The sequence below is a fragment of the Chionomys nivalis genome, chromosome 18, assembly GCF_950005125.1.
Source record: "Chionomys nivalis chromosome 18, mChiNiv1.1, whole genome shotgun sequence".
Taxonomy (NCBI): domain Eukaryota; kingdom Metazoa; phylum Chordata; class Mammalia; order Rodentia; family Cricetidae; genus Chionomys; species Chionomys nivalis.
The window spans coordinates 3,277,732-3,290,025 of record NC_080103.1 but is presented as its reverse complement, the minus strand read 5'-3'; the positions used below and the strand labels follow the sequence as shown (position 1 = coordinate 3,290,025).

The 12,294-nt window shown below is 43.7% G+C and overlaps 1 protein-coding gene across 14 annotated transcripts in view; it reads right to left on the bottom strand.

The window, feature by feature from the left end:
• Positions 1 to 11,571, bottom strand: part of Arhgef11 (Rho guanine nucleotide exchange factor 11) — a 145,547-nt gene extending 133,976 nt beyond the window's left edge. For 12 of the 14 annotated variants that reach the window (XM_057793013.1, XM_057793019.1, XM_057793014.1 and 9 more), the window contains exon 1: positions 10,330 to 11,571. In XM_057793013.1, the coding sequence (XP_057648996.1) occupies positions 10,330 to 10,361 (32 nt within the window). In that variant the 5' untranslated portion in view covers positions 10,362 to 11,571. Of the gene's footprint in view, positions 1 to 10,001; positions 10,027 to 10,329 lie in introns of those variants that run through there. The other 2 variants (XM_057793012.1, XM_057793018.1) reach the window with 2 other exon arrangements.
• Positions 11,572 to 12,294: the final 723 nt, after the last annotated feature.

Below are 12,294 nucleotides of genomic sequence, written 5' to 3'. Positions count from 1 at the left end.
GTGCCAATGAATCCCCTAAAACTCTGATAAGCTGAAGGGAACAACTCCAACAAGACTGGTCTGTTCCTACAATAACTACCAAGTACCCAAGATATATTAAAATATAATGTGAACAAGAATTCTCTCCCTCTCCTTCTCCTTCCCTCCCTACCTCCCTCGTTTTCTGAGACAGGGTTTCTCTGTGTAGCTCTGGCTGTCCTGGAACTCACAGAGATCTGCCTACCTCTGCTTCCCTATGTGCTGGAATTGAAGGTGTATGCTGGGCTATGAACAAGAATTCTTGATCTCAGTTCCTGGTGGCAGTGCTTGTGCATATGGGTGTTTTGCCTGCATGTATGCCTACGTGACTGGTGCCAACAGAGGCCAGAAGAGGTCTTTGGATCTTCTGGGATTGTAGTTTCAGGCAGTTGTTGGGTGCTGAGAATTGAAGCTGGGTCTTCTGGAAGAAAAGTCAGTGCTCTTAACTGCTGAACCATCTGTCCAGCCCCTCTGACAGTAGTGTTTAGAGGATTTTCTTAGGAAATTAACAATGTCAAAAGTAAGCTACAGTTCAAGTTTAGAAACAGTATTTGTTATGTACAAAGAACACCTAAGAGAACAAGAACTGGGAACTAAAGGTCACCCAGAAAATCAAAAAAGACACACTGTTCTTGAACCTTGATGGTAGGACAAGATGCAATAACAAAAAACGTGAAGAAAAGGACAGCACCACATTTTTTTTCAAAATCCAAGTCTTCTATGTGCTAGGTGCTATGCGTGAACTTTTATGTAAATTCCGATTTTATTTTACTGCTGCTTTATTCACTATAGCAAAGAATTAGAATCAATCTAGCTGTTCATCAACAGATAAATGGATAATGAAAATTTGGTGTATATACATAAAATGGAATACTACCCAGCTCTGAGGAAAAATGAAGTTAAAAAATTGTAAGAAAATGTATGGACTTACAATGTATTCTATTAAATAAGGCCACATAATCTCAAAAATAAAAAAATCACATTTTCTTTCTTATATGTGGAATCTAGAAAATGATATATATGTAAACAAATATACCTGTGAGTACAGTTTAACATGAAGAAAAGAGAACAAGAAAAGCTGACTATAAGGGGATGAGGAATGCAAATAATAAACACAAGTTGTGAAAGAGGGCACACAGCTAAGTGTTTTTCTAGTTCTAATTCTGTTGTTGGTTTGGTTTTGTTTTGATGGTGGATAGGTGCAAAAATTTAATGTGAAGTGTCACAGGTTCTGTTTTGAATGCTAACTCTAACTATATATAGGCTCATTAAGTTGTAGATATTGAATCTTGTTAGTTTTGGTGTGTAATGCTTTTATTTGCAAGTTTTTAAAAGTTTATTTAAAAATGACCTTTTATATCAATTCTTTTGCACAAATAAAGAATAACAGAATCAAACTGCTATGCGTATGTGAAGAAGGAGCAACACAAATGTATGGTACAGCTTTGTGGTATTAACCATAAAAAATAGAAGTCTAATAGGGTTGGAGGAGACAGATATTTGATACAAAGGGGTTAAAATGAATTCAGTGGGCTCAAATAGGTTGGTCTACCTGACGGGAGGAAATGGCAATACGACCACAATTAGCAAGCTGTAGGCTGAACTGAAGAAGGAAGGCATGAATTCTAAGCTAGATAGATAAGCCTAGAAAAGAAAAATGCAGGTTTCAAGCAGGATAGAATTTGCCTTGGATTGAGACACCTAAGCAATTTATCTTCCTTCCTTTCTTGAGGCGTGGAACTCACTGTACAGACAAGTCTGGCATCTAATCTCAAAGACCCGCCTACTTCTGCCTACTGAGTGCTGGGCTTAAGGGTGTGTGCTACCACTCCAGCTAGCTACCTGGTTTTGTTCACTATGCTCCCAGTGCCATGCCTGTCAATTCTCAGTTGAGACTCAACAGAATAGGATGGGCAGCCCAAGCATGGATCTCCAGTGACAAGAAAGGTTTAATTTAGGGCAGTGTGGGTCCTTGGCAACCAATTTCTTTGACAACACTTAACACCACACTATAGAATTCACAAAATTCTTTTATAAAAACAATCCTAATCATAGCTAGTCAGTGGCTGAGTGGGGCTCATACAGCAGCCTTCAACCTTAAAGTCTCTGTTTTCTGTACCCGTCTACTAGTATAACTTCTAGACCCTTGAATATGGTCTGATATTTAGAAACAATATAAATGATTAATTAGGACCTTAAATATATGCTAATCTTCTCAAAGCATGACCCAGTTTTCTAATAGTTTACCCTAGAACCAATTGTCCTTTTCCCATCTCCCTAAGAAACCGCAATGAAGGACTCAAAAACTATTTGTTAGAAATGGCCTAACCCAAGAACCTTAGCAAGATAAATGTGTTCAGTCCTCTGAGCTCAGTGAGCATTGATGAGCAGTAACTTTTAATGAAGCCCCTATGCCATCAAAAGCACTGTCCCTTTCCTAGTCAACGAGTCTCACAGTCAGGAACATCAGATCCAGCCCTAACAGACCTCACTGATTCTGCCTCCAATGCCATCTGCACCCGGCCTCTGTATTCTCACTGTCACCACCCATTTGGACACAGAAGAAACTCACTTTTTGAAAAGATTGCATTAAAAACTTCTAGTCTCCCAAATTTAAACTCTTCTAATTTAAATATCAACATCAGGATTTGCTCTTTACCCATCACTTTTTAAAGACTTGTATTACAATTAATTGTGTATGTGCACTCATGATTGCCATAGCACACATGTGAGGGCCAGAAAACAACTTTCAGGAATTGGTTCTTTCCACCATGTGGGTTCCAGGGATTGGGCTCAGGTTGTTGTTCATCTTGATGGCAAGCACCTTACCATCAAACCAACTTTAAATACTGTTTTAAAAGTCACTCTATAATAAAACTCAACAGACTCCTCCATAAAGTCTGAACTACTCACCACCTTGTACACATTATCAATTTAATTTTTCTCTGGTCCAGAGACCCTCAAGCATACCATTTTCAGTCCACACCCATTCCAGAAGCTTTATTCATGTTCCCTTTGCCCAAAATGCCTTCTCCTTTCCACCTAAAAAATTTAACTATTCGTCTCTTGTCCATCAAAGTTTTCTTTTAGATAAATTTATTTTATGTATATAAGTATTTTACTTGAAAGCATGTTTGTACACCACGTACACGCCTAGTGCCCTCAGAAGTTAGATCTCTTGGAATTGAAATTATGGATGGTTGTCAGCTTTCCAGTCCATCCCGTCCCTGCCATCTTTATCAGTGTCATTCTTTTCACTCTTGTGATTTTCTCCCTTCAAATCCAATTAACCTGGGCGTCTTCTAAACCTACTTTCTCCAATTCTATCAGGGACCACAGTTCCTCTTCCCATTCCCACAGCCCCGTATTTCTATTGTCCTTTCCCTTTTCATCGGCATTCTGTCCCCCTCTCCCCCCCTTTATTCATGACTTTTCAGGGAGACAAGATAATGATTCCTAAACAAAAAAGTCTTGGCTCACTGAACACAGGGCATCACTTCCACAGGCTCTAAGAACATAGCAACTTCAAGGATCAAATCTTTGAGGCCGACTAGCCCAATGGACTCATTTGAAGGAGAGGATGAGGGGAACTGGGGGAATCGGGGTGATTGGGGATAAAGGAAGATTGGATAGGGGAGCAGGGAAACTCATTTCTTAGTTAAGGGAGCCACCTAAGGGTTGGCAAGAGACTTGAACTTGGAATGGCTACCAGGTGCCCAGGGCAATGTTCCCAGTTAGTTCCTTGGGGCACCTGAGGATAGGGAACCTGAAATGAACCTATCCTATAACCATACTGATGAATATCTTGCATATCACAATAGAACCTTCATTTAGCGATGGATGGAGATAGAGACAGTGACCCACACTGAAGCACCGGACTGAGCTCCCAAGGTCCTAATGAGGAGCAGAAGGAGGGAGAACATGAACAAGGAAGTCAGGACCACGAGGTGTGCACCCACCCACTGAGACAGTGGGGCCGATCTATTGGGAGCTCACCAAGGCCAGCTGGACTGTGACTGAAAAAGCATGGGATAAAACCGGACTCTCTGAACATGGCGAACAATGAGAGCTGACGAGAGGCCAAGGAGAATGGCATGGGGTTTTGATCCTACTTCATGTTCTGGCTTTGTGGGAGCCTAGACAGTTTGGATGTTCACCTTCCTAGACCTGGATGGAGGGGGGAGGACCTTGGACTTTCCACAGGGCAGGGAACCCTGACTGCTCTTGGGACTGCAGAGGGAGAAGAAGAGGTGTGGGGGGAAGGGGGAGAGGGGCGGGAGGGAAATGGGAGACGGGGAGGAAGCGGGAATTTTTTTTTTCAATAAAAATAAAAGAGAGAGAGAGAAAAAAAAGAAAATAAAGATCCAGAGCAGATAAGGATTTTTCCACATAGTTAGGAACAAAGCTAACTCCAGCATCCATTCTATTAACTTAAGAAGTGGCATTTTCCCTACAAAATCCACTGTGATTAATTTAAAAGACAAAATCCATCGTCTTTAATTTCTTGAAACTAGAATCAGCAACTTCTTTCATCCTGTTTGATCAATGGGGTGAGTGAGTGGCCATGGAAGGCATTTACAGGTCTAAGCTTGGGTTTCTCCCAACACAGTGATTAAGAAAAGGAAGGGGCTGGAGAGATGGCTCAATGGTTAGAAGTATCAGCAGAGGACCAGAGTTCCATTCCCATCATCCACATCATGGCTCACAACCACCTGTCACTCTAGTTCCAGAGGACTCAAGACCCTCTTCTGGCCTCCAAGGGCATCACACACACATGGTACAGATATACATGCAGAAAAAACACACAAACATAAGATAAAAATAAATTTTAAAAAGGGGCCATTATCAGCCAGGCAGCCATGTCACCTGCCTTTAATCTTAGCACTCTGGAGGCAGAGGCAGGTGGATCTCTGTGAGTTCAAGGTCAGCCTGGTCTACGAAGTGAGTTCCAGGACAGCCAGGGCTACATAGAGAAGCCCTGTCTAGAAAAACAACATATATATATATATATATATATATATATATATATATATATATATATTTTTTTTTTTAACTAGTATATTATTTTTAAGATTCAATTAGAAGATTTATCATATGGCTTAGAAACTTATCCCTGGGTGCTGTGTGTCTTCCATTTTTTCCCTTTTTTATTCAATGGATATTTATTTTAATTTCTAACTTAAATTTTTCATTCACCCCCCCCCCTTTATGTAGACAAGGCTGGCCTTGAACTCAGAGATCCACCTGCCTCTGCTTTCTGAATGCTGGGATTAAAGATGTGCACCACCACCCCTCATAAAATATATGCTTAATAGCAATGCCACTATGATAACATGAAACAGACACAGACTCAGTACAGAATTTCAGGGACAGACTCCAGTTCCCACCCTGTCCCAGAGAGGCTGTAGGTGTCTAGAACCCTTATCTATGTGTCCACTTAGGGCAGGATTCATTTCTGGTTTCTGATGGATGCAATCATCGTTACTTTTTGTTTATGCTCCTGAACTGGAGGGCTGTTTCTCTGCTGCACAGTACTTTGACCAGGAAAAAAGTATTAGCTTGCTCTATTAGAACATTTTTGAGTATCAAAATGAAGCTTAGCCTGCTGCTGGCTCATAATGCTGATTATTCACCAAATGTTTCATCTGCAAATCCACTGTCAGCTCCCATCTCATACTCTAGATGGAAGCAAGAGTATGTTGTGGAAAAGACGTAGCAACTCAGGGCACTCATCTCTTTGTTGCTCTGGATCATTATTGCTGTGCTGGGAGGAGGTCTTTTAAATACTCACTAAGTTTACAAACTAAGTTAACTATCTGGGGATTTTGGTTCCAGAGTTTGACAAGGACAAGAATCTCAGGTGATGAGGTCCCTGACACTAACAGTTTAAGGGTATGCATTTCTTTTGGAAGATTCTTCTACAATGACCTGGGATCATCAATAAATATTCCTTGGGGTTGCTAGTGAAACTTAGTGGTAGAGCACTCGCCTAGAACGCAAAAAAAAAAAAAAAAAAAAAAAAAAAAAAGTTAAAAAACAAAAGCTACAACAAACTAACTGTATCACACAAAGTAGCGTCTAATTGGGCACAGAAGTCTCCTGCATTCATCAGAATGCCTAGGAGGAGCTGGGGAAACAGCAGGAGAAGTGTTAGCCCTGTAGGCATGAGGACCTGAGCTTGGATTCCTGGAGCTCACTGGTCAGCCAGCCTCACCTTATTAAATTAACAAGCTTCAGGTTCAGTGAGAGAACTTGTCTTAACAAATAAGATGGAATGTGGCTCCACACACGTGTGCACACAACCACGTACATGTACACACACACATACATACGAACACAAACACACTCCTGTGACAACTGGAAAACTATTTCTTTTCAGTCTTTTGAGACAAGGCTTCAGTGGGCTGGTCTTAAATTTATACGTAGTTCAGGCTGACCTTGAATTCATGATCTTCCTGTTTCAGTTCCCAGTGCTGAGATTAGAAAGTGGGCCACTACACCCGCTATCAGTACTGCTTCTTTCTTTCTGAGACAGAGTCTGTATGTGATTCAGGCTGGCCTCAAATTCCCTATGAAGCCAAGAACGACCTTGGATTTTTGATCCTCCTGCCTCCACTTGTAGGCATGCAGTACTGGTGACTGGACCCAGTTCTTCCTGCATCCTAGCAAGCATACTACCAACTAAGCCATACTCCTACCCGGTATTACTTTCTATTCTCCTCACCTTGTACATTTCTGCAACAAAAAACCTGATTTCGTTCTTCTTAAACTTCTCAAATAATAAAACTTTCGGACACTCCTTAAGTTTTAAGATTATTGTTATCACTGTTTTGAGACAGGGTCTCAATGTGTAGCCCTGGCTGGCCTCAGACTCGATCTTTAGACCACATTTGCTTTGAACTCACAGAGATCGACTTGCCTCGCCCTCCCAAGTGCTGGGACGAAAGGTGTGCTCCACCACACCCGTTTTAATTTGTCTTGGATTATTTAATTCATGAAGTAGTGGATGACACTAAACGAGTTTACCCTCTAGTTTATATAGTCTCACAATTTAGAAGGCAATTTGGAAAATTTTATCTCATTTGATTTGTGTCTTTCAACAGCCCTGTGAGAAAGATACAATAAGAAATTTTCAAATGGCACAATCATAGCCGTGTGACCTTGCGATGACATTAGCATGGCACTTCTGCTTTAACCAGGAGGAAATGGAGAAGACCAAGAATTCCTGGCATAACTATACTTTTCTGGTTTCGTCTTCTTTGTGCAGAGAAAAGCTGTTCCGTGGAAGCAAACTCCTAACCTACCCAGCCCCCCCAAAAAACATTTACCCCAAGGAATCAGACATGCTCTCTACTTGCAATACAAACACACCTTCAGAAATACTGAAATTCAGATAAGGGGTCAAAAAGATGCCATGAACAAAAGCTGCAAAGGACAGGGCAGCCCCAATTTTCCCTGCCCTTGATGATCACTAAGAGAGAAATCAACTAAGAACATGTCATGCCTTCTGTGGACCAACAGGAGAAAACTGGTGAAAAAGCTGCCAAGTGGGAAGCCCGGTTTTCTTTATTGAAGCCACACTGTCTCTAAATAGAGGGTCCTGTCCCTTTACCTCTAGAAAACACATATTACCAAGGAAATGTTCTCTAATTTACCCTAGGTTAACTATGTGATGAAGTCATGGAAACAACACGCAGCAGATGAACTCACACTTACTGGCATGTTCACTTATCCGAACACGCATTTGTTGTGTATTTATGGAGCAGCAACTACACACCAGGCACTGAACTTAGTGGACAGGACAAAAACAGGGAAACCAACATAGCCTCAGCTTTCAGAGCTCAGACTAGTGGCAATTCTATGTGGGTTTGGGGATTGTTATGTTTTTGAGGCAGGCTGGCCTCAAATTCACTATGTAGCCCCAGTGGCTTCAATCTTGTATCCTTCCTGCGTCAGCTTCCCAAGTACTGTGGTTATGGTTATAAGCATATGCAACCATGTCTATTTCCCAATTAGATTGCCTGCTTTCAATAAAAAATGAATAATTATCTAAAACACTTATACCATCTCACATAATAAATTGATAGAATAGACGAGAATACTGCAAACAATAATTTGCAATGGCTCTTTGTAATCCATCCCTCCAGCACAGCATAAGACTAAATTATCGCTTGGGAGGTGGAAACAGGATTGTGAATCCCAGATACATAGCATGTTGGAAAGCTAGCTTGAGTAACATAAAGAAAAGATTGTGAATTATTTACATTTATAAGGTAAAGAGCCTAGGAGGTTCATAAGTTCAACAATGTTACTCTATAGCTAAGGCAGCTAGAGGAACCCAGGAGGGAATCTCAGTCCCAGGACTGACCCTGTTACTGGGGCAGAGAAGCAGGCAGGGTAAAGGCAAGGAAGGCCTTGCCTGCAAAATAAGTTCTTCCCATCGAAGAACACAGTGTTTTAACCTCAGAGATTATAGGTACAAAGTACAGGGGAAAACTTGACAAGCACCTAACCCAAATACCAGAGAGAGAGAGAGAGAGAGAGAGCGCAAAATGGTGCCTTACTCATTCTAGATGATGAGTCTCTAAACCTCTGTAGACAGGATGAGGCAATGAAAAGAATCTGGGATTCAGAATCAGAAGACTGAGATTTGGGACTAGATCCTGACACTGCTCAGACAATACTAAATGGCACTGGACAAACCAGGAATCCACAGTCTCCTCATCTACAAAATGTACTTCTGATTTGTCTACCTCAGAGAAACATTATAAGATTCAGTGAAGAAATGTTCTAATGAAAGCACTTATCTGTGAAGCACTGTATCTATTGAAAGCACTTAGGACCCTGGGACCTGTATCTGTAGAGTTGTGCAAGCTCCTAGAGGAATATCTCACATTAACCCAAAAGCCGACTGCCCTTCACCCCTCAAAACCTGGTTTCCATCTGCTCACATCCCTAAATTAATAGAAATCGTTTGACACGCAAATCTTAATTTGGGAGTACTAATCCCCCAACTGCAAAAAGATGAGAAGGGCAGCCATGCCACCACCCTTCGCCTCAAGCTCTGACAGCTTCAGCTATCCTTTCCACAGTGGAAAGGGAGGGACAGCCAAGCAGCCACACTGCCTTTGTGGCTGCCTCCTCTTCCCTGCTGCAAGGCAGCTTCTCTGCAGAAGGACTGCTAAGTAGATCTAACTGGGACCCTGAGACAACATAACAGTAGTGTTTGGGGAGATTATTATGCATTTTAGGCCGCATTCCACAGTCAAAAGGAAATTACTATTAGCATGTATACCCAGAGGTTAACTGACACAGAGACAGCAACTGCTGACTTACAGATTTTCTTCCCCACCTCGAAAATACCGTTTTTTTCATTTGACTGTTATTCACTTAGGAAGTATGGAATATCCACAAAACACAATCCCTTGGAGGACTTTTAAGGCAGAAGACTTGAAGAGGAGAAGGGGAAGAAAGTACAAGGCAGCCACCTACCAAAGTTGTCCCATCCCCTGGAAGGACAGAACAGCTACAGTGTTACCAGTAACAGGGAAGGCAGATCAAGCTCATGGGGGAAGGGGCATCATGTGCCTCCAGCTGATTTCAAGGGCCTAAGAGCCAAAACAACTCCTTCCGGCTTCAAGCAGAGGGAAGGCCTGTTTTGCAGAGTCAAGCTTATTAAGAACAGCTTGGAACATTAAACCTCGAGCACCAGCCTGTTGGTAGTTCTCAGTGTAAACTCTAAACTTGAAGAGGGTGAAATTCTAGCGTTGCCTAAACGTTTTAGAGCTCTAGCAATCTCTGGTGAAAATTCTGATTATATGGATGTAGAATATTTCTGTCCCAACATTTCAGGCCAAGAGCATCTTCCTCATTTTAAGTGGGAAACACCCTACCACCACGTCCCACCATTCTGATGGAGTCCCACAACCCTGCCAGTCACCCCACCTCCACTCCCCAAATATTTAAAGCTAGTCCCCATTCACCTGTGGGTCCCCATGACCAGGCTTCGTCCGAGCTTGGAATCCCTAGGCTGGCAAGTTGAGGGGGACAAGAGTCAGTCTTACACCTGGTGTAAGGCAAAAGCATTTCCTGTCTCCTCTAGCGTCACTCTTGGTTATAGATGGCACAGAACTAGGTGGAACGCTTTAGACATGGACACACACACAAGGGCTATAAACATATGTACACTAACAGTACCCAGAGACCACAGCTCCTACCTTACATATCCCACAGCTCAGTCAAACACAACACCTCCTTCCCACTCTTTTTAATAAGTGTCGGAAAAAAATCCCAAATTATTTGCAAACTTACCTGTCTATACTATGGGGCAATCGTATGCTCATGGTTTCTCCGTGTCTCCACAGTTCTGGAATCCTGGAGCTTCTTTGGGCGTCTTGAACAGGCCTGAATCCCTTGCAATTTTTAAGGAAGGTGAGAGGAAGGCCTCCCAAGTCGCAGACTGAATCCTTCTTCCAGCTGTCAGGACCCTGGTAACTGCAGAGCCATTTCACTTCCACCACTTAACATGGTCTTCTCCTTTCCTGACCCTCCACCCTCCCCTCCCCGTGTCTTGAAAAAGAAAGAAGAAAATGGGGAGAAAAAAAAAAAGAAATGAAAGAGGAAAAACTATGACCTTCTTAGAAACCAAAACGTCAACCACAAATCTCTTTAAGGTTAGCACTATGGGCTAAAAAACGAACCACAGAAAGAATGCGACTTCAAAATATCAGTCTTAACTGCAGACCGATAAAAACCATCCTTTCAATCCAGTTTTCCCAACTGTCCTTCTGTTGACAAGCGAACCTTAAGCTCCAAAGGTTGAAAAATCTCTCGTTTCCAAATGCTTAAAATGCCAAGGAAGAAAAACAAAACAAGACAAACAAACAAACAAAAAAGGCTGAACAAATCCGAAATGGCACTCGAGGAAAAAAAAATCTTCCAGATGATTTGTACAGTTAAAATAAATAAAACCATACAGCAGAATGTACAAAGTCCAGTGGAGCTCTGGGGAGCAAAATGGGTGGATTTCTTAAAAATCAAAACAAAACACCGATTTTTTTTTAATATTAAAGGTTTTGAATTCTGAAATGAGCCAATTGTGCAGACACACACACAAATAAAAAAAAAAGCCAAAAACCCACAAAACACCTGAAGCGCAATGCTTTTTACCTTCAAAACGGTAGCATTGGCCCAAACCCCAGGAAATCTTAAACGCTCTTTTCCCTTCCGAACTTCAGGTTCCTCCACATAGCCCAGTCCCGTGCTCAGACCCAGCCTCAGATCGGCCTTTTTCTGAGACAATTTCCTCAGTCTGCGCTGTGTGCTCCTGCACGTCCAGGCTCCGAAAGTCTCTCTCGCCGCAGCACCCTGGAGCGGCGGTCCCGCTTCCCCTCGCCGGCCGATCGTGCCGGGCGACCCGTTCCCACTAACGCTGCCGTTCGCCTAGAGCCAGGGCGCCCTCCACAGCGGCACGGAGAGCCCGGGCCGCGGCCTCGGCCTCCGCGCCCGCCAGCCCGCCAGCCACAGCCTCCCCGCTCGGCCGCTCCCGGCGTCCGCGTCGCGGCCACTGCGCTTCCGGCCCCGCCCCCGCGCGCGCTCGCTCAGGCCCGCCCCGCCCCGCCCCCGCCGCGGACTCCGCTCGCCCGGGCTGGCCGCTGGCCCCTCCTTGGCACCGCCCAACCTCTCGCGGCCCCGCGCGCCCCCGACCCGCGCGCTGCGGCCTAGCTCTTCCCCGGTGCTGCTGTCCCCGAGGTTCGACCTTTGTTTCCGCAGTGCCCGCCGGCCGGCCGGCCGGCCGCGCCTCTGTCGGCGCTCCCGCTGCTGCCCCGTCCTTCTCGGCTCGTTTTCCCTCGTTTGTCGCGTCCTCTTCCAAGTTCCCAGGGGCCCTCTTGCTGTGCCCTCGCCCCTCTGAACGCCCACCGGCTCTACCTTCTCGGCTTCCCTCGGATTAGCTTGGGTATCCTCTATGGCGATATGAATCCTTTTTCATTCAAATGTTATTTTAATGACACACACCCCTTTCGTAAAATCACGGTTTCTAAATCTCTTCAAGTGACTCGGTAATCAGAAGGTCCAAAGACTGAAGTAAAAAGGAACGTGGGACTGAGGAGGAATTATCTTTTTGCCTGGGGAAGCTGTGCGGTCACTGGTGTGTTTCCATGTATTACTTTTCCTTATGCCTGCCTTGGTCTTGGCCTACCTGAACTCGTCCAAGTTCCCAGCTTGCCACCTGTGTTAGCAAAAGGGAAAGAAACTGATGAAGCATCTATTTAGGAC